The sequence below is a fragment of the Lepidothrix coronata genome, unplaced genomic scaffold (assembly GCF_001604755.1).
Source record: "Lepidothrix coronata isolate B3197 unplaced genomic scaffold, Lepidothrix_coronata-1.0 Scaffold12, whole genome shotgun sequence".
Classification (NCBI taxonomy): Eukaryota; Metazoa; Chordata; class Aves; order Passeriformes; family Pipridae; genus Lepidothrix; species Lepidothrix coronata.
Window position 1 is genome coordinate 4,088,433 of NW_016690192.1, and position 22,600 is coordinate 4,111,032.

The 22,600-nt window shown below is 43.3% G+C and overlaps 1 protein-coding gene across 2 annotated transcripts; it reads right to left on the reverse strand.

Moving 5' to 3' along the window:
• Nucleotides 1–3,849: 3,849 nt before the first annotated feature.
• On the reverse strand, nucleotides 3,850–21,979 carry C8B (complement component 8, beta polypeptide). 2 transcript variants are annotated; one of them, XM_017805717.1, is made up of 12 exons: nucleotides 21,766–21,979; nucleotides 20,436–20,607; nucleotides 19,240–19,381; nucleotides 18,588–18,729; nucleotides 16,227–16,359; nucleotides 15,164–15,361; nucleotides 12,850–13,090; nucleotides 11,666–11,794; nucleotides 10,752–10,915; nucleotides 8,412–8,565; nucleotides 6,540–6,608; nucleotides 3,850–5,167 (listed from the first exon to the last, which is right to left on the reverse strand). In XM_017805717.1, exons 1-12 carry the CDS (start codon nucleotides 21,855–21,857, stop codon nucleotides 5,016–5,018), a joined length of 1,788 nt encoding a protein of 595 aa, XP_017661206.1. In that variant the 5' UTR covers nucleotides 21,858–21,979; the 3' UTR covers nucleotides 3,850–5,015. The 2 variants fall into 2 exon arrangements, with proteins under 2 accessions (XP_017661206.1, XP_017661207.1); XM_017805718.1 differs by having other exon boundaries at nucleotides 20,436–20,586; nucleotides 21,766–21,978.
• Between the last annotated feature and the right edge of the window lie 621 nt (nucleotides 21,980–22,600).

Genomic DNA, 22,600 nt, shown 5'->3' on the forward strand with positions numbered 1-22,600 from the left:
GGATGTTTCCAGGGATGGGGCATCCACCACTTCTCTGGGCAACCTGTGCCAGTGTTTCACCACTCTCACTGTAAAAAAGTTCTTTCTTATATCTAAGTCTGAATCACTGCTCTATTAGTTTAAAACCATTAGTTTAAGTAGAAACATGAGACAGGGCTCTTATACCAAGGACCAGTTTGGCTCTTAGGTAGTGCTTACATTTACACCAACTTCTTAAGACTCAGAAAAATGCATGCAAACAAATGAGTATAAAGTCACCTTAGTCAGAAAGCCAAGTATGCTTCTTTTGTGACCAGAGGGAAGAAATTAATGAACAGAAAGACCTGATGCCTTGGAGGGTGGGGAGGGATGGGGCCTGCAGGAAGGGAACCTGCATCCTCAGCTTTTAGACCTGTTTCTAGAAGGATAGATTACAGGCTAGAGAACCTCAAAAAAGAATAAATCCAACTGCATATAAAATGCCACTAGGAAACACATATAAATAAGAGCAGAAAAAGCTATGTTTTACCTGCAGTTGTACATTCTCATGACTCTGCTCACAACCCAAGGCACTGAAATACAAACCCAAGGGCTTCCTTTAAACACCAAAGGCACGTGAGTAGTGCCCCTCTCCTACCACTCCAGTCCTCCACTACCCCCAGGGCTCAAATATCGGGCACGCTGAAATTCAGGAGCAGCGAAGCTGAAGTCAAAAAAAAGGAAGAAGCTGCCTGTAAGGTCTGGGGGGAAAAAAAAAAGAGAAAAGATTATGAGCAATTACACATTTACAATGGCAGTTGAAGAAGCTAATATATCTCCTGCTGAAGTGGGCAGCATGAGAGTTGTGCAAGATGAGATAAGCAGCAGAAATGTATGTTTCTTAGTTAAACTAAAAGCTTAGAGGGTACAATAAAACACTGCAGTTCCACCCAGGTTTTAATGAATGGATTTTCCCCTTTTGCACACTGACATACATTTGATATAGTTATTTATCCTATATATTTCTCGCGGCATATTTCCCAGGAGACCTTGTTTATCTCGCTCATAAGTACATGATGGATGTATGGCGCTTTGGATAAATGGTATCACAATCAGATATTTTTATGGATATAGGCAAACTGGGTTATTAACAAAGGAAGGGCAGAGAGGAACCAGCACGCAAAAGAAAATAGCAAATGATTGATGACAATACACCTGAGGTTGCAAGGTGCAGGCTCCAGATAACCAGCTAACAGAAGAGGAGATAAGGGCAGTGCTTGAGACAGAGCTGTTTTCTACCTCGGGGTCAATGTCACGTCGACTGCCCCAACGCCTCCATCCCTCTGAGCCTGTGATTTTAGAGCAGGCAAAAATTCCTCAGCAGAAGCAGCTCAAAAATTATTGCTTTTCTTTTTATACAGTGGAATGCACAGGCACAGGAAGACACAAAACATGTAATCCCATGCCAAAAACCTGAAACAAAAGATATTCCAGATTCTGGCAAGTTTGGTAAGGGACTGGTACTTGTGGTGCTGCTCTATCATGCCCAACACAGTGGGATTCATGGTGCTGCATTAAAAATAAGTAAAAATATGTGTTCATAATCATAATAATTACTGTAGTCATCTCTAGTTTTGTTGATTTACAGAAGCAGGGTGGTATTAAAATGGTATATAAAAGGAAGATTAATCTGTAGGCATAATTTGACCTGAAATCAGGCAGTTGTGTTGAGTTCTCACTAGGCTCTTCAGCCATCAGAGTGAAACAAAGAAATTCTGGGGACTGTTAACACCTCTGCATGAACTTTCCAAGTTGCTTTCCACTAAATCGATCTGGAAGGGAACCTGGGGAGGAACAATATATATATTGTTTTATATATATATATATATATCCACAAGAAACAGGAGCATGGTAAAGTGATTTAGCAATACTATGGCTACCAAAGGGTTTGTAAGTCCCCAGTTGCAGTGTGGATCACATTCCAGCCTCACAGGTAAACACAAAATGTGTACATGATATGACACAACAGGGAGCAAGGGAATCTCGGCTGGAAAGCAGTCTGGTTTAACCACACCTGATGGAGATGTTTAGGGTAGCAAGAATCAAGTCGGTTTTGTCCTGGGAAAGCTGAATGTGACAACTACAACTTACCTGAAATACCCTTTTGGGAGTTTCCAAAGCCATGTTGCCTGGATCCAGCAACATCACAGCAGCAATGTCTTCAGGCAGGGAGATGCAAAAAAAATACAGCTTCTTCATGTTTACCCTCTCTTTTTTCTCAAGCAAACTACTTGTGAAAATATAATACGGGATGTAGTAGAGCCCACTGAGACAAGTATCTTAACCAGAGAAATGGGCTAGAGCAGCACAGCCAGCACTGAACACACACACAGCCTGCCTTCCCGAGTTCTCACATGTGGGTTATTAATCTAAACTTACACAGAAAGTGGAAGTTAGAAACACCAGTAAAAGATAGTACCAAAATTTAATGCGAACCAAAATGAAACGATAAAAGCTTCAGCATAGTATTTTTTATTACCCTCCAGGTTATAATAAATCATTAGTTAGTTGAATCAAAGCACAAAATCACAAGGACAAGATAAAGTTATGTCCTTTATGGGAGCTTCTAAGCCTGCAGGCTGCATATTCAACCACTGTTGAACTCATACTTCAGTTAGACTACCTTGCTGATCTTGACGACTGTCAAATCTCTCCTCTCTTTCTCCAAAAAAACTCCCAAATATACAAACCCAGGCACTGCCACTTCAAAAACTCTGGGCTTTTCTGATTTGGGAAGAACAGTTCCAATCCAGGTTGCTACACTTGGCTCTGCTTGCCACAGCCATGGATAGAGGCACCACCACTATGTGTTTAATCGGCTTGATGATCAGGGAAGGTGGTTAAATTTACAAAACCCACTTGACTCATTTGAGAAATTTCCTTTGTGAGATTACATTGATCATTCTCAAGAAGGGCAGGCAATGACACTGAAGTACCTGTACTTACAGGCACCCAGGAACCATGCTCAGGGTCCTCAGCTGCAGAGCTTCTCGTGTGCCTTCAAAAACTTGGAGGAATGTCATCCTTCACACAAGCAGTGACCTCTTTGACCATGACCCAAAATTAATCTTCTGGCAAATTTCTATCACACAAAAGATATCACAGCTGCACAGCGGAAAAGGGAAATGTTTTGGGTTGGCAGCTAAATTGTGAAGCCCATAATGAGTATAGAGCACTCATCTTTTACATATGCAATGTGCTCTGCCTTTCTTAAAGCTGTCACAGAAACCTTGTCGATAAGTGTGGAGGCGGCATGAGGGCTACAACTAAATGCATGTTCCATTGTTCAGATGTCAGAGAGCCTGAGCTGTTCTTATAGGAATTACATTTAGACAACATCAGTCTGAAAGGGGAGAAACTGGGAATACCAACCCACCATCACCAGCACTGCTAAAAACCCTCAGAAGAGTGTTTGACCTTGCGGATGTTAGAAGACTCACAATACTTATGAACAACTTTGCACTGATGGAATTGCTTTTTGGAGCAAAGCTGTTGTTGGTTATTTACAGCAGGCCCAGCCAAATGTCTTTGGAAAAATCATTAACCACCAACAAAGCTGTAAGAAGCAAGTCCCCGGAATGATCCAGGCTCAGGTTGGTCATGACATGGTGCACAATATTCTAAGTTCCTCTGTTGTTACATCTGCATTATGATGCACAGCTCCAGGGACAGTAATAAAGGGCAAATCATTTGCTTTGGCTCTTCATTAGCAAACTCTCTTCAAGTCAGATGTCCTACCCTGAGTGGACTAGCAGTGTAGCTACTGAAATACAGACTTCGATGGGATCAAACAGATGAAACAGAGCCTGCCTGGGACAGAGGCAGCTACTACAGGTAGAACACCTCAGGGAATATACAACCAATTGCTCCAAAAAGTTCAATTTATCCCAGAGAAGTTGTGGCTGCCCTATCTCTGGAAGTGTTCAAGGCCAGGTTGGATGGGGCTTGGAGCAACATAGGATAGTGGAAAGTGTCCCTGCCCATGGCAGAGGCGTTGGAAGGAGATGATCTTTAAGGTTCCTTTCAACCCAAACCCTTCTGTGACTGTATGATTATGCTGGTGCTCATCCTGCTCCAGCTGAGGGTCCTGGCATCCTGGAGTGACATCCCTAGTCAAGGTACAGCCTCTCCATCAAGTGTAGCCATCTCTCCTGCTCTCCAATATCCCCAAGCAGCAGAAGCAGCAGCAGCTGCTTTTCAGTTCCTCATCCATCCCAGCTGCATCCCGCTGTCCTTCCCTCCCCTTCCCAAGGAACCAGAGCATTGATGTATCTGAGCATACCAGGGTACATCTGATATTTGGTGTATCTCTTCTACCTCAGAAAGGACAGGAGGAGGCTCATCTCCTACTGTGGTAGGAGAAAAACTACTGTATAGTCTCACAAGGCTTTGGTGTCACCATTTGGTTTCCACTCCTTAAAGATGATTTCTCATACGACAGACAATTTAAGTTAAATACAATAAATTGGGCAACTGGGGTAGTGAGGCACAGAGGCTTTAAATGTCACATTAGATACTGTTGTGCTCATTGAGATTTGGACTTTAACATGCTGTATTTTGCTCCACATGACACAGCTGTCTTCACAGAAGCTGCATATTAGCGCACATTCTGCCGCGCCTCAGATCAAACAGTCTTTTCTTATCTCAAAGGAACCTTCGAAAACAAGACAGTACAATTTTAAATCATGCAGCTTCCAATTACAGCAGGAGATAAAGCTTGTCTCAGTTAGCCCATTGCAATAAAGACAGGAAAAAAGCAAAATATTAAGGTCAGTAAGCACATTCAATCCCACAGGACAATTGCAAGGCATGTCCAAAGGTGTGATTCATAACACACTCTCAGCTCCCAGTGTCTTAAAATGTTTCTGACTTCAGTATACACTTGGATGAGACCCATGAGCAGAGAGAGGCCAACTCAGAAAGCCAGTCAGGTGACATCTTCCCAACCAGTTTTCCAAACGCCCATCACTTTTTTTGTAAGTTCCTAATGATTCCCTCTAGCAATTAACTGTCTCCAAGTCTGACCCTGAGCACGATGAACCACCATTCTGTGGGGCAGGGTTGTTGCACTGTCGTCTTCTTGTTCTTTGACCTCCTGAACATGGAGACCAGCTGGCCCAGCAGCCCCAGTTTCCACTAATAGCAGCATCTGGAAAAAAAACCCAAAGCAGGAAATGATTGTCAGAGTAAGGCAGGTCTTTCCATGGGAAGAGCTGTCAGCTTCCATGAATCACATTTGAATACAAACAGTTCTGCCCCTGTCTAACAATATACTGGAGTCATTAACAATGAGTGATTGCTTTAAAGATGTTAATTCTTTGTTCAACATTTCTGGTGTTTATTCAAACTACACTTTAAGAAGACAAAAGGTTAAAGAGGACAAAAAAGGTTAATTAGATTTATATTTTCTTGTAGGATGTTTCTGTCTCTGACTTAGTCCAAGCCTAGATAAGAAACACACCAAGTAAACTTTTCTCAGCCACGTTTTGAGGTGGGAGGGGCAGTGTTAGCACTTCAATGAACAACAGCTTGACTATTCATCTTTCTCTCCATTGCTTTTCCTATTACACTGATTCTTCTGGACCCTGAGCATGTGAGTGACATAAATTCAAAATCCTGAGAATTATGGAGGCAACAGATAAAAGGAGGAAAGGGGCGTGAGAAAGGAAGTTCCATGTTGACAAGTGGATGGATGTGAGTCTTTGGGAGGGTTGGATGTGACTGCACGTGTGATAAGCAGACTGAAATAAGGTGTTACTCTACAGTTTAAGGCTCCACGGACTTTTCTAGAAACACCTATAAAATTGACCCCCTGCTTGGTGAAAGCTTGGCTTAAAATGCATTTCAGCCTAGCTTAGTTAGGACACAGCCATACAGAATGAGTACTGGATAAGACTGTAAACAAAGCAGTGATAAATGCACTGCATCAGACTGGTGCCAGAGCTCTGGGTGCCTGGGATCTGGTATTATTTAGCAAATAAATTAATGAGCTGGAAGAAGTAAACAAAATGATTAAATTCACAGATCATCCTAAACTAGAAGGAGTTAAAAACATCAGTCTGGAGACAGCAGCAATATCAAGTGACCAAGAAGCATTAGTAAACGCTTCAAAACAACATAATAAGATTTTAAGATTAAAATGCATGGTAGCATATCTGGGGGACAACAGTTTGCAACATGCTGGCTTATTCAAAGGGAAAAACTTAGGAAACAGAGCTGTTGGAGGAGACTTGAGGCTTGTCATGGATTGTCAATTAGGCAGAAGTTCATATTTTTGATACAATTGCAAGGCACGTACATGCAGCTTTGAACAGCAAAAATAAACTCTCCTCCTCGAGAGTGCAAAGAAATTCAGAACAGGGTGGGGAAAGTATATCTGTCACCTTTGCAGATGTCAGCTAAGCCCTGGTGCACTGGGCTGGGCAGACTGGGGACAGCCAGTGCTGGGCATCACTCCCCATCCATCAGCTACACTCCTAATGCAGCTGGGACTGTCTCCTCAGACCTGGGGTCCCTCTCACCTTTTCTCTTGCTGATCTCACAAGCGACGCCGCTGTAGCCAAGGAGACATAAGCATTCACATTCTGTTCCTAAAAGTAAGCAGAGACGGTGGGAATTAGAGACTTCAAGTCACATTTCCCAGCAGACGCTCATTTCTTTTCAGCACTTCATAGTCTGTGAGGAAGGGACAGTGGGTGAAATGCCATCATTTTTCTGCAATGTCGAAAGGATGAAATAGCAATAAAGAGGGGAGCCGTCACTACCCTGCCACCCCTCTTGCCTCCCCAGCCATTTGTTCCTGCCACTGCACTGTAGCTCAACCTCCAACACACTGGAGCAGTAATTCTTCACACCAGGGGTCCACACAGTCCCCCTGTTCCTCTCCAAAAGAGATCACAGAATCACATAATGGTTTGGGTTGGAAGGGACCTTAAAGATCATCTCGTTCCAACCCCCCCACCATGAGCAGGGACAGCTTCCACTATCCCAGGTTGCTCCAAGCCCTGTCCAACCTGGCCTTGAACACTTACAGGGGTGGGGCAGCCACAGCTTCTCTGGGCAACCTGTGCCAGGGCCTCACAACCCTCACTGGGAAAAATTTCTTCCAAATGTCAAATCTAACCCTGCCCTCTTTCAATTTAAAGCCATTTCCCCTTGTTCTGTCACTCCAGGCCCTTGTCCAAAGTCCCTCTCCTGCTCTCTTGGAGCCCCTTTAGGTGCTGAAAGGTGCTCCAAGTTCTCTCTGGAGCCTTCCCCTCTCCAGGCTGAACAATCCCAGCTCTCCCAACCTGTCTCCATAGCAGAGGGGCTCCAGCTCTCAAAGCATCTTTATGGCCTCCTCTGGTCTCCCACCAGCAGCTCCATGTCCTTCTTATGTTGGGGGTCCCTGAGCTGGACACAGCACTGCAGGTGGGGTCTCTAGAGAGAGCTCTTGGTAAAGCTGAGAGGGAGCAAACTGCAGCATCAGAAACGAGTACCTGGGACAGGAGTATCCCAGCTTGGCTTTGTGGCAGAGGAAAAGCCCACATATCCCTGCTGTGGCTGCCCAGGACTGCGATGTGCATCCCATGTCAGGAACCCAGAGGAGAACTCCCACTTAAGAAAATAAATGGTCATTTAAAACCTCTTGTTGAGAAGATCCTAAATGAAACGCTAACCTGACTCAGCTCCTAAAAAGTTATTTAAACAAGGGTCATCATGAGACAAATCCTTGAAGTGCTATAATCAACTAGGTGGTACCTGAAGTGATCGTTTCTGCACTAGATACAATTTGATGATAATGATTCTCATCAGGAATTTTGCAGATGCAGATTGGAATTAGGCACTTGACAAAATGGTCCCTTTGTTAGAAGCTCTCATCACATCATCTATGTCTGTTTAGGCAGAGCAGTTTTCATTGAATTTGATTATTTTTCCCCTTCATTTTTAAATCACAGCCTGCTTACAAAAGAGGACAGCTTCTATCAGAAACAGGGGGAGGTGGTGGTGATCACTGTACTTGGCACTTATATGGTGCTTTTCATCTTCAAAACACTTTTACAAACACTAATTAATGCTGAGACAGTAGTCACTTCTCCAGGAGGATGGAAGCAATCTTAAAAGCAAGGGAGGAGACTTAAAGATGTCAAAGGCTTTTTTTAAACGCATAATTGAGAAGGAACAAATTCTTCCATAAAAGTGATACAAATGGTCACTCCTATTAAAAAGACACATCCCCTGACTTTACTGTCTTTACTCACCAGGACTCTACAAACAGACCAACTTTAAAAAAATAAAGTAATTACCTGATAAAGAAATGACAGGGGAAACTAAAGAGCCAACCTTCCTCGCTCTCCACAAATTCCCAATGATTTCTCTTAAGAGGGTAAAAAAGAGGTTCAAAATCCTTGTACCTCGCAGGAAGGGGGTGCCATTGCCCCGGCACGGAGCACAGCGACAGGAACTGGTCTCCAGCTGAAACTCATCCAGAGCCCGTCGCAGATTCTCTTTTATTGTGATTGCACTGGCAAAGTCATTTGGAGTCACCAGCTGATACAGCGGCTCTGCCTAAAGGGAGGCAAGAAACTGCATTAATTTCCAAGTTCAAGATGCTGTGAACATCACAAAGCTCGGTGGTGGCACAGCTGGAGAGGGAAATGAAGGCTGTGTGGTACAGGCTCCAGGTTTCCCATTACTATTTACTTAAACCTTGTGAACAACAAAGCCACAATGTCAGGAGTACTCAGAAGGATGCTCCCCTTGGTTTCCAACACCAAAGCAGCTGGAAATGTGTGAAAAATACAACAGCCAAACTGTTAGTTAACAAACAAGCAAAGTTTCACAGGAGTTCCATTAAATCCTTTCTCATCCATTTTCCTGATAAAGATATTTTTAGATGAGATTTGCTCAAACTTACACTTTCTGAGTGATCTCTTACTCTGGTCTAATAAATGTCCCCGAACACCCATCCACAAAAATCTCCTCCATTCCCTCCACAGCCCCCCAACGCTGCCAGAGGCATCAGCCACAGACATTTACATCAGCACCTTCACCTTCACCACTTCTGCATTTCAAGACTGATTTCTATCTTTATGGAGCCAAGATAAGAGTTTCCACTGCCTTCTAGAAGGGAGAGGATTTGATCTCCATCTGCGGATTGGGTTGGTGGGAGAAGACGAGGGGATGCACAACATGGTGAACATGCAAAAGGGGATCAAGGAGACTTTGGTTCACTCATTATTTTTCTCTTGAGAACAAGGGAAAGTTAAAGTGGGGTCTCAATATTGCCAGTGGGACGATACTGCCGTGTGCCACCAGAGGATCCATCCCAAATTCCCATCCTCACTACAGAGATGCTGCCATACAGGCCACATCAACAAAGTAAGCATGAAAGATCATCTTTCTGCCATCACAGGCTCAAACTACAAGAACTAAAGAATGTTTCAATAAAAAAATACTAATTTCCTGATGCTGTACATCCACTCTTCATCAATTATCTGTGATCCATACTTTGCTTTTTGAATTCAGATCATACAAATGAGGAAATACACTAAGAGTGACCTGCCAAGTCCCTTCAGCAGATGATTTATGAACTGATTTGCTTTAGTTTTCCCTAACTAAGCATTCTTGGGCTGACATTTAGTCACACTTCACTTGGCACTTTTGATCTTCAAGCCCCACAGGGATATTGGTATGGAAATGAAGATACCAAATCTAAATTACATCCGTCTGAGGTTTTTCACTGGGCAGCCTGGTCACTGATGCCAGGCAAGACAAAGAACGCAATAATTTCTTGTGGGAGATTTTTCTGTGCGTGGGATCTAGTGCAGAGGGTTGCATTTCTCTTGTCTCCTGCCCTGAGACCTCCCAATGCTTTTCTGGAAGGTCAATCCACAGCACACTGGGGGCTTGGGTAAGACACCTCTGCTGCAAAAAGTGCCACACAGGCACTGGCTGCATTTCCAAATAACTGATTTTTTGCTTGCTTCATATTTTTAAAATTCACCTCTTTCTTGAGAAACAAATGCTTTTTAGAAATATAAGTATTTTTGCCTAAAACTAAATTTTACAATAAAAAACAACCATACAATAATAAAATCAACTTCCACCACTACCAGTTCAAACCTCTGTTTAAAAGAATGTCCTCTTGCACCTTTGTACTATCCACTTATTTTGACATTTAAAAAGATGAAGCAGAATTGCTACATACTTCTGCTTACTTTTTACACTTTTAAAACTCTTCAGGATCAAAAATCCTTGACTCTTCAAAACCTAACTTCTCTTTTTAAGGCTTAGCTGAACTCCACAAACATCCAGGCATGTATGATGAACTATTTGACCTTCTGAACTGAAAGGATTGTTGCTAAATTGTCACTGGTTCTCACAGAAGATGAGAAATTTCAAGAAAAATAGAAGTCCTTATAAAATCTATGCTGTCAGAAATATATTTTGATAAGTTATACACTGGTAAAAGAGAAGGTGGATTGTCTTGCCTGTTGCTTGGCATCAGCAAAGAATCACATCTGCACAGCCACATTACAAGGGTCAAAGCTATTCACTCTGTGTACTTCCAACTACACTCTTTTTAAAGCATCACACCTTTGATTTTCTGAATTCCCAATCTTAGAGAAACTATGCTGCACAATAAGGTCTATTATTCCTCTGGGTTTGTTTCTTTAAATCTTGTTTATTTGAACACAGAGTTCTCCAAGGTGCTCATCTAAGTAAGGCTGAATGAAGTGATAGATAAGTACCTTTAGCTTTATGATTTCAGGGTTGTACTGTACAGCATCTCCCCACTCCTGCATGAGTGCAGCTGTTGGCAGGTTTTTGTAGGCCAACGTGGTGATGTGTTCACTTGCTCCGCCACGAACCAGGGCAATGAAATCTTCCACATACTTTTTTTTGGAGGTGCTGTCTGCAAAAACACATTCACAAAGTGGCCAGCTCTGCCCAGTTATGTCTTTGTGGACTGCAGTTGAGATACAAGCTAAGAGCAAAACACCCCTGCACAGGATCCATCACAGTCAGAGGGCAAAGGAAAAACGCTACAAGTGCTTCACACCTGGTTTCCTACAAAGTGTGTCCTATGTCCCTCCTGATCCCTTGTAAGAATACTCCATGCTCCTCTTCTGCACCTTATGTCTCTCCCCTAAATTTCTACCCTATGGTTATAAGCTCACAGGTCCATCCACAGCTCCTCACCACCAGGAGTATTGCTTGTTCTCCTCCATGTATTTTCAGGTGCACCCTCCTCCCACTGCACACCCCCAGCTCCCCACATTCCCTGAGGCTCCCACAACACCATTACCTCCCTTTTTAGCCCATCAGAGCTTTTTTGGGTGCAAAAAGGGGCATGCTGGGCTGCTCTGCTGAGAGGTGGGGGATTAGTAACACAGCAACAGCCAGGTGGGTAATGGTTGATCCTTCCCTACTTTTCCTGGGGATGCTGAGCAGATATTTACTCTCCACTCAGTAAAGAAAATCCTGGGAAAAACCCAAGCTTTGAGATATCTCTCCCTCTGTTAAGCCTGGCTGGGGTTAGTCAGCAGACTCAAAAGTGGCTGGGAGGAAGTTGGGAAATATTTCAGGCAGGCAAGATCAAAAAAATCTTCTTTTCATTGTGACAAAGGCTATAAATGAAATGGCAGAAGTGCTTCATGCTTACCTCCAATCTCTTTAAAAATGGATTTACAGCCAGCCGCATTTATTCCAAGCCTCACATAGACCTCATCAATATTTGCACCAATGTTAAAGCCATTCTGGGTGCATTTTTGGACATCGCTCAGAGAATAACCTTAAATGCACAGCAAAAAATTGTAGCGTTTTAATACAACTGTTTGATGTTTTATATTCATATACACAGAAAACAGACCTAAAAAACCCCGGTGAAAACTTACAGCCCAGCTCAGTACTGGGGACAGTGAGAAGATGTTGCTACTGCTGCAGGATCCTGATCTAGGTTGGAAGACACTGATGGGTGGAGCATTTTGATGCAAACAATAATACACATTAGTTCAAGCAAATGTGGCTTGTGATGGGCCCACACCAACAGCTGAAATTGGGAAACAGTGTTAAAATTTGAATATGTGAAATCTGAATCTAAATTCTGTCCCTCGGGGCTCTATCTGACTACAGGATAAGGAACTTCCTCGACAGCAGAGCAAACAGATTGAGCATCACCTACAGCAGAGTCCACTAAATGCCTTTGCAAACAGACAGCGGAGGCAGGTCCTCACTCTCATGCCAATGAATAAATAACTGAGAGTGCAGCTATTGATTAATGTCACATAGCTTGCTCTGTCCTACACAACAATCATCATTTCTTGCAACAAAGGAAGCCAGAGTCAAAGAGCAAGAGCAATGTCAGGCACAAGAGTCATCCAGCAAATTATTTACTGTTTCCTCCATGCCGGAAAAGCTCTCAAGGCTAAAGGTGTTTCAAAACTGCCATTTGAAAGGCAATGGAAAAAGAACTTAGGTGAAGGTTTTCAAAGCTAACAAAAGTGTTAAGATCCATGATTCTCATTCATCTCAACCTCTTGTCAACCTCCAAAACGTGTCATCAAAAACACTTGCTACTGGGCCCTTCTTTGTGAACTGGGAGCACCCACAGCCTGACCACTAGACAAGCCCATGATGCTGAGAATGCTTTGAAAAACTCTTTATTCACTGCCATAAAGCACTTCTACTCCCACATCCTGCAGGACTTTTTTTAGACATTGTTAACTCCTTCTTCCACCATCTCTCTTTTCTCATCTCAGACCTGAGCCATCACTGTGTGCCTGCAGGGGGGTTTTCCCACGAAAAAACTGGTCCCAAAGCTCCTTTGCAACCATCAGATGCACATACCTGCCTTCTGGAGCTCGTCGCTGTTCATGACTAAAGTATATTCGTAGATGCCACCGACAGTGGCCTCAGTGATGTAGTGGGTCCCGTAGTCCCTGTAGAGCTCCCTGTACTCCCCGTAGCTGTACTCTGTCGGGAGCTGGTGAAGCCTCTGCAGGAACTCGTAGTGCAGCATCAGGGCTCGGGGCTTCAGCTTATAAACAGCAACAGCCAGCTCAGAACGGGCATGGATGAATTTGCTGGACTACATGAAATGCAGAAACACAAGAGAACCCAGAAGAAGTGAGAGATGTCATTCTCATGACAGTGTGTGGTTATTTGCTCTTAAACAATTAGCGCTGGTCAGGATTTATCAATTTTACAGTTTGCAACTGGAAATCTTTTAACTTTGCAAAAGCAAAATTTTTAGTGGTAAAGTTTCTGAAAGTCAGGCCACTCTTGGGACACAGGGAAAGGCAGGGTCCAGGCTCTGCTCTGGCATACCCAGGATGCAAGGATGCAGCAGCACCCCACGAGCCTGCTCCACCCATAGTAACACTGACCGGCCTTTGTCTGTCACAAACTCTCTCCTGAAAAGTTCTGACATCTGAAATCATGATTTATATGTGAAATGGTAATTCTCTGGCTAATCCATATTCATATTTCATAGAATATGCTGTTATCAAAACTCAAAGGAAAGAAGACAACACAAGCACTCCCACATACATGCACACATATTTGTATGTCTCTGTGTAGATATGCATACATGGATAAATATTATCTCCCCCATTTCTGGCATAAAAGTCAGGAATAGAAGATTTCTTTCAACATGTTCAAAGGATTAAATGTCTAGTTGTTTGACCCAGCAGGATGAGCACATCAGGGAGGGTTCAATACAGAACTCTGCAGCTTATATAATAAAATAGAGATTTAGGATTGGGTTTCTTTTTGGATATCTATTGCAAATGCTTCTTATATACCTCTGATTTTGTTGTGGGAAATACCACTTTTCAGGAAACAAATGCAAGTTTAATAGCAACAAGGAATACTTTGCCATTCCTGAGTGTACTTTATCCTGAAGGGAGACATAGATCAGTGATACTATTAAACCACTGATAAGAGCTATGTTTGTTTACAGCAATAACAGATGAAACAAAGAAAGCAGATGATGATGCACACTATCTCAGACTCAATCTCATAAAGCAGTCCTAGGAGTTACAGATCTCCAGCCAGCTTAAAGCCAGCCTCAGCTCACAGTTGTGACCAAACCTCCGAAGACGAGACTGGAAGTGATGGTGCCTTTTCTATTTTGTGGGGTGTGTGTCCTGCTCTGATGAATGATGCACGTGGCAGACAGATCACATCAGCCAAAGCAAAATGGCACTGGTTAGTCTATAATTAAACCCACGGAAGGCCTGCTAGCTGTTTTCATTCTATGTTATTGTCAAGGCTGCCCTACAGTGGAACAGCTTGGTCTTGCTGTTTGCATTATCATTTACCAACACAACAGCTCCTGCCTTGCTGAACCCACCTAAAACCAGAGATGGCCCTTCACGTGTGAGGTGATACTCTGCAGGGATCACACAGACAACAGCCACCCGCACCACTGACCAGTGCCTGGACTGCATGTACAGGTGCAGGAATTCCTGGAAGTGCAGAGATCCTATTTGCCCTCCTTTCACCCCAGATATCTCACTTAGTCGCCATCACTCACCAGTAGTTCAAAGGGGAACTCTGGGCTCTGGGGTTCGATAGCTACACCCCAATTCTACCTCTGCAGATTTCCTTGGAGGAGCCACTGTGTTGGCTGCACTCCCAGACTGCTTTGGCATCAGAAGTAAGAACCTCTCATGACCCAGCACCCATGGCCACGTGGGGACTGTCACCTGAACATCTCCAAGTAGCAAGGTGACTGTAAGGAGAGGAGACCATTTGAACAGGCTGCTTAGTTTCACTTTTTTAAATGACTTGACTACAAACATCCAAATGTGGATGCCCAGCAGGGCACTGCACAGACCACACTCAGAATCATAGCATATCCACAGATGGAAGGGACCCAGGAGGCTCACTGAGTCCTCTCAATCATTTGTGGCTGATTCCAGAGGTTAGGCAGCTCAGTTCCTGGCTGAGACGTGAATGGAAAAGCTCCTGGATGCCATAAACACAAATGAAGGCACTGTGGCTGTAGAAAAGACTTGACCAAACGGCAAAATCTGGTGGGGGAAAAGATTTCATTTATCCCAGTCATGGCTGCTGACCTGATGATGAGCATCAAACTGGCACACACACACACTAACAGATAACATGTTACAAGAGAATTAAGTGGAACAATGCTTACAGTTGAAGAAAATCTTTTCATCCTCTGAATGAACTTCTTGAACCTGTTGTCGTTTGAACTGTAACCGAGCTCAAACAGTCCTGGTATTTTTATACCAAAGCTGAAGCTTGACTGTGAAGCCTTTGCCTTCAGGACATTGCTTTCATAATTTGAGTAGGAGTCATATTCAGTCATTGTAAATTCATATTTGCCTTTGGTCTAAACAGAAAGGAAAAACAACATGTCTCATTTCCTGCATAGTGATTGTATACCTGAAGCATGAGGAAGGAATGCAGATACAAATATACTTGTGAATTAATGCTTGCACTTTGAAGATGAAAAGCGTTGTATAATTGCAAAGCACTATTATTATTAACACAGATACTTCAAGAATACTTGATTTACAGCAGCAGGAAAGCTACTATCTGCTCCATACTGCAAGGTCCTCAGGCTTTCACTTAATATGTCAATCTTATGCAAAGAAGGTGAAGTCTTAAACACAGGCACCAATTAAAGTATGAATTCTAAAAGGAAAAGGTTTCCTAGTGGGCAACACTCAAAAATATCATGCTATGTCATCAAAAGCATTAAGGTCAAATATATAATATTTGAAATATAGCTTTGATGCACCACAGATACAACCTTTCATACAAAGCACATGGGGTGCTGCTCAACCTTCAGCTGTTGCGCAAGGGCAACTTTCCCAGCCTGGCTCTTAAGGCACTCCACAATTCTGTCTAAAATTAACCTCCCCATGCCCACTGGGTACCTTTTGGGGCCTCTTGGACACTTCTTGGCACTGGGAAGGAAAGGCTCAGCTTTTGCAATGATAAGATCCAAGGGAACACTGTCACCTATTCCAGTGCACATGGATATTATAAGGGGCTGTGTTCAGCATCATGGACTATGTTGAGTATGATCATGTTCTACAATAGGGTTAAATTCACTCTGATCCTATTGGGTGTCAAGAATTTTTTGTAATCTTTTATAAAATGATCTGGTAATGAAGCTTTGTTGGTTTTGTGCACTAAACCTCTTGGAATATATGTATGTGTGTTTATTTGCAGATAAATCTGAGACATACCTCTGGTGTATAGCTTTCTACATTGTATGGCTTTCTGAATCTTGTGTCCATGATATAATGGGAAGAACATCCCCCAGCATAGTACCTGTGATCAAGAACTAATCCTTCCAAGTTGTTTGTGAAAATATTTAACCTGTAGATGAAGCATAGCAGCAAATTTTACAATATCATCAATTTAAAGGTAAACACTAAATGCCTTGGCTGAGAAAGGCAAAAGATTGCTTTGTTTGGCTGAGGACTTTTTGTTTCGCACTTCTTTATTTTGAAACCCAAAAGAAAGTTTTGCCTCTTTCACAGTCCAACCAACCCAGCTGCTGCAGAAGAACCTAACTAACATGGAAGCAAAAGGCAGAGTCAAATTTTGACACTTGATAAATATGAAGGGCAATTTTCAGCACCCAGCTATGAATGACACCAGTGTTACTGCCACCAGCACTGGTAGCTTTTGTAGTCTTTGCTGGAACTCTCAGGGACGAGCAGAACAAACCCTCACCAGCCAAATCCTCACCCTGTCAGGCTGCCCACGCTGAGCATCACCAAATGCTCACTGCATCCAGCAGGAAATTTAAAGACAGGTTTGCCAACCCACGTCATTAATCCAGACCAATTTTTAATTCACGTTTCTTTGTTCTGGTTTATCAGTCATGATCTTTGCCAGGTTGGTCAAGGATCAACCAGAGGTCAGTAGAAGAGAGAAAAAATTGTCAGGGTACAAGAATAAAGGTAGTCAAGGAATTGTTCAACTAATCCTTGAAATTATGGGAATATTTTTTTTTTATTTCATTGGATGATGGAGAGAAATCTGCTCTAAGAAAAGATGTAGCACTGCAATCTTTTTAGATGAGGAGATAAAACTCCATAACATGTTCTTCCTATTGCTGCTGGTGGGATGTATTGCAGTAAAAACCCTTCTGTTGCTCACTGTCAGGACACACACCACCCTCATGGCACACAGCTGAGGGTGTGGCACTCACTTCCACAAACTCAAATGGTTATAAGTGTAAATAGATAAAACTTCACCAAAAAAAAGAGGATAAATTGCTGGTAGTCCATGCGTGTCCCCATTAGCGTTCCAGGACTCTGTTGGACCTGCCTCTCCTTATTTTGGGGAGAGAGGCTTGCATGATAATGACTCTGAGGCTGTAAAAAATTAACTCTAATTTTAGAACAATCTGAAAAGATGGGAAGTCCACTAAAAGCAAATTACTGAGCAACTGTAGCTTCAAAGAGATGAGAAGCATGTTCCTATAATAGTCCAACATTATTTTTAATTTTGATTAAACTCAGAAGTACAAAGCATTAGCAATGACATGTGCAGCAGCCATATCTCCAGAGAATAACGAGGAAATTATAACTTTTTCCTTGCAATAGGAGTTTTTCTTTTCCGTTTTTTTTTTAATGTAAAAAGCATTTTTTCCCTGCAGAATGAGAAAAAACTCTTTTCACACAGTCTGATCTTACAGAAAGTTGTTGCAGTCTTATCTTGTAAAAGCTGGATCAATTCAGACTTGGATTTTAATCCCCACAAAGCTGGAGTTTGCTAAGATGCATGTTAACCCTACTCCAGTCAAGCAAAGCCCATAAATTCCTCCATCTCTCACTGTTGTGAAAGAAATCAAAGAAATTTTGAACTCCCTCTTCCTCCTCCAAATCAATACATGGTGTAAAGATACAAACTCATAGTAAGGTTCATATTTTAGGCAATCCAAGATACTGATTTCATGGAATCATGGAATGGCTTGAGTTGAGGGACCTTTAAGGCCATCTAGTCCAACTCCTCTGCCATGGAAAGGAACACCTTCCACTGGACCAGGTTGCTCCAAGCCCCATCCATCCTTGAACACTTCCAGGGATGGGGCAGCCATATCATCTCTGGGCAGCCTGTGGCAGGGCCTCACCAGGGAAGAATTTCCCCTCACAGGGAAGAATTTCTCCCTAATCTCTGATCTTAACCTACTCTCTGTCAGTTTGAATCCATTCCCCCTTGTCCTGTCACTCCATGCCTTTGTAAATAGTCTCTCTCCATCTTTCTTGTAGCTCTTTCAGATACTGGAAGGGCACAGTTAGGTGACACCAGAGTCTTCTCTTTTCCAGGATGAACAATCCCAATACTCTCAGCCTTTTCTCATAGAAGGGGTGCTCCATTCCTCTAATCACCTTGGTGACCATCCTCTAGACTCACTCCAACAGGCTGATGTCCACAAGACTTTGGATGAGGTTCCCAAAGGTTGCTGGATCCTAACTCACTTCTGGATACAACAATTGCTAGAGCTTTTCTCTGGTCAGTGTTTATGTCTGAAGCCACATAAGATCATTCCTAGCCTTAAGTAAGAAAACATTTCATGCAAGTCACTGACTTACCCTTTTGCCAGATTCTCTATTCCCCAGTATTGTTCCATCTTCTGGTCACACTTTTTAAACACCTTTTTGCAGTTTTTTTCATCTGACTGGTCCCCACAGTCATCGTCCCCATTGCAGAGTAGCCTCCGTGTAATGCATCTCCCTAGGACACAAGGTGTAAGACCCACATAAAATAACCTATGATCATACTCTCTGACTCAGTCTAGAAACAAAATAAAAGATTCCTGTAATGAATGGTTCAAATCTAGTTGGAAAAAAAATCTTCATCTGTATGGATCACCAAACTCTTAACTGCTCAGTTTTGCTCAAAACTCTCCTAATCTTAAAATTCATTGCTCAACCTAGAAAGAATGTCAAGGATGCCCCAGTGCATGTTCTCCTGTTGCTGTCACTTGTGCTATAGATTTTACTGATATAAGTGGGTTTTAATTTCCTATTTGAAGATGTAAAAACATGCTTTAGACTGACAGATGTTGGCTAATGGACTCACTCAAAACCACTGATGCAAACACAACCATGGATGGAGCCGGGTCAACTCCCGACATCCCTTTGGCCCAGCAAACCCTTGTAAAAGCAGAAAGTTCAGCAGAGTGGTGTCAGAGATGCCACCTGAGCACCTCCACTTCCCACTTCCCACTCCACAAGTCCTTACCTGTGACTGAGCACACAAACCCATCACATCTAACTTTATTCCTGCAAGGACTATTTGTAACACAGTCTTCGGTTTCTCTGTCAGAGTGATCACAGGGATCTCCATTGAACTGAGAGGGTTGTTCCAGGCGGGCAAATCTGTACTGTGATGAAATAAAAAATATTGACTCAAGTGTACAGAAATTGTGAATTTTACGCTTCTCTAGTTAAAAAACAATCTTTGTGGTGTGGAAAACTGATCTAAGGGTACTGTCATATCAAAAAAAAAAAGTGTCAGCAAAGAAAGTGTGATGTTAATAATGTGCCTACTTTCAAAGGTTTCTGATCTGCGACAGTTTTAATTTTATTAAGGAAAGATTGAGGACTGGAAGGGATGAAGGAAAGTTTGCTTTTCTTTGACAGTTGCTTTAAATGAGCCTGACAGGGTAGCGCAGGACTTTGCAAGAGTAAGGAAGGATTCAGTTCCATCTCCTCTCTTTCAATTAGCACTGGTAACGACATCCCTTGTTATTTTCTGTCAGTGTATTTACTTGCCCCTCTGTATCATTAGGGATTTTTTTCCGCCCACAACACTGCTGTGAAGCAGTCAATTACTCCATCCAATATGTTAGCCCTCCTTTTTTCCCCAGCTTCTAAGATTAACTCTTTGATACGAAGCTTCACTCTTCCCAACTCCCATCACTGGTTATTTCTGCTTAAGCCTGGGAACAGCTTCTCCAACTCATTAGCAGAGGTCTTTCTAGCAAGGGGGATTTTGCTCTTCATGCTATTGGGATCATTACTTTCATTTGATGGGGCTTCTCGGGTGGAAAATGCTGGCTGGCAGACAAGAAAAAGCATCTTAATCCTGAGATGCACCAAGTGTCTCCAGGTCCCAGAGGGGACTATTAGTGCCTTGCACTAATGCTGGAAGAAAATGACTGTATTGGAAAGTCCCTGCAAAAGCCCCAGTTTTTACCAAGCCTGGGTTTACACCTTCTCAGGACAGAGAGGCACCCTGGAAAGTACTGGAATTACTGGGGTTGGTGAGCTGAAGAGCCAAAAGCCACCTGAAAGCAAAAGCCCACAGTCTCACCCTTACAGGACTTTCCTCAGCAGCCTCCTGTACGCCCAACCCCACAGATGATAAAGACAAGGCTCAGAGGAGATTCTGCCTCCTGGTTTCTCAGGCTTCATGCCTAGACCACAAACACTCACCCTTTTCTTCTGGCAGGGATCACACTTGCTCCATGAGGACCAGGCGGAGAGCATGCAGTCGCGGGGCTGTGGCAGGTCACTCACGGATCGGACGTGCCTGCTGTTGGCCACGCTCTCATTGGTGCCACTGAGGTTAAGGGACTCTTCACCACTGTGCTCAACAACACGAGAGCTTCAAGGTGTGAAACTACCAATCTATAAGGAGCAACTTGACCTATACCTGTGCAAAACTACACACCAAAGAGAACTAACACTCGTTAGACCCCATCAAGTTTTGTGGGCAACATCTAGATTTCAGTTCCCATTCTGTATGAAACCTGACTCCCTCTTCAATGTCCAAGAGCAGACCCAGTCCTCTATACCATCACCATGAGAATAACCCTGCAGAGCATTCAGGAGGGGTGACTGCAGGACACATATTTGATCTAGCCAGCAGAGGAAACTCAACCCATGACCCTGCAACCTGAGCTTCACCTCAAGCTGTGCAAGCCCTATCAAATTACCTGGCCAAAATCTGCATCATCAGTTGCTGCCCTTGCCCCACAGCTCCCTGTTGCTTGGTGCATGGGCAGCACTTTGGTACCTCACTGCCATACATGATAAACAGCTCTGAGGTGAGGCACCTCTGTGACAAACACCAGTCCCAATGATAAGGGCTGGTGGGCACTCAGCATTTTTGAAAACCAGGCTTAAGTGTCTCTCTTTACCGAGCAGCCTATTTTTTCCCAAGCTGGCCAAAGCCATTAGTCTTAGACTCTGTTCTCAGTTTACAATAGGGAGTAATTAACCCATTAATCCCTTTCAACCCCATAATGAACCTGAACCCCAAGTGTTAGCCTTTACTTCACCCCAGCCACTATCTTCCCCCTCATGAGATGACTGTCTCCAAGGTTTCCACAATGCCAGAGCTAAAATGGAAAGACTACAGTCACAGTTCTCTGAAGGAGCAAAATGTATTAAAGCACCAGCGAAACGAACAGCTATCAGCCACATTCTCACTATTTACACATTCCGAGAAAACAAACTCCTGTCTCCCCAGCACTCTGTTGGGCAGCTAGCATGGGAGAAGGCTGCACGTTGCAAACAATTCCCTGTTACAACACGATTGTGGCAATTTGTCATCTCAAATTTATCAAGAGGATTACTTTTCTGAAGGCAGACACATTGCACTGTGTTGACTTCAAAACAATGTCTCTCGCTATTCATTAGAAATACAGAAATCGCTCAAGACAGCAATTACGGACCACACAACACGAAAGCAGAGAGGTTGTGCTGATCTGACTGTTTATCTTATCATCCCATGGACGTGGCTTCAGAAACAGTCACTCACCGAAAGCAATGAGCAGTTTGGATGCCAAGTACAGCACAAAGCAGCAACAGTTTGACAGGGTACAGGGTGAACGTGGTGCGTGTTGCGCTCATCACTCCCAGGTACCATCAGCGACTCGAAACCACCACTGTTCCCATTCCATCTGCTAGTGGGGGTTTGAAAATGGTTCAAGTAGTAGAAGATAAATTACTGAGGCTTTTTCCCCACCCTGTAAACAGCAGATGACCCAGCACCTGGCAGGTTCACAAGGTAAACGTTGCAGTTGTTAGCACACGGCTTTCCGCAGGCAAGCAGGGAGGAAGCAAAGATCTGTCTGGAAGCAATTTACTCTTTCATTTGTAATGCTCCTTTCAAGGGATGGGGAAAATGAATATTTCAACAAATGAAACATATTTGAGTCTTGGCAAGAAGGAAGTGATAAGTAAACTCAAGTCGGCTTTCTAGGAATAGAGTGCAAAATCATTTATTTATTGCTGCTTTTCATGTCTGTCTTCCAGAGGAAGGCCAGACATGAGGCATAAGCACTCATTCTTACGCCTCAGGGAAAGCCTTCATCCCGAGAGTGCCCTTTGCTGTCTCTCAGCAGGGCTTGGGCTCGTGGTGCTGGGGAAGACAAGAGCCCCAGCTCTGGCTGGGCCATTCCATATAGATTCTCTGCTCCATGTACCTGTTGAGCCCATGGAAGCCTGTCAGGTATTAAATTAAATGATTTGGTGTTTTCTAGGTACTATGTTGAGTCATTCTCTCTCTTAAATGATCCCACCAGGCTGAGAACTTACCACAGGCTGATTCCCATCAGTTCAGCTGGGCTTTCAAAAGCAGATCAGGACCTTCA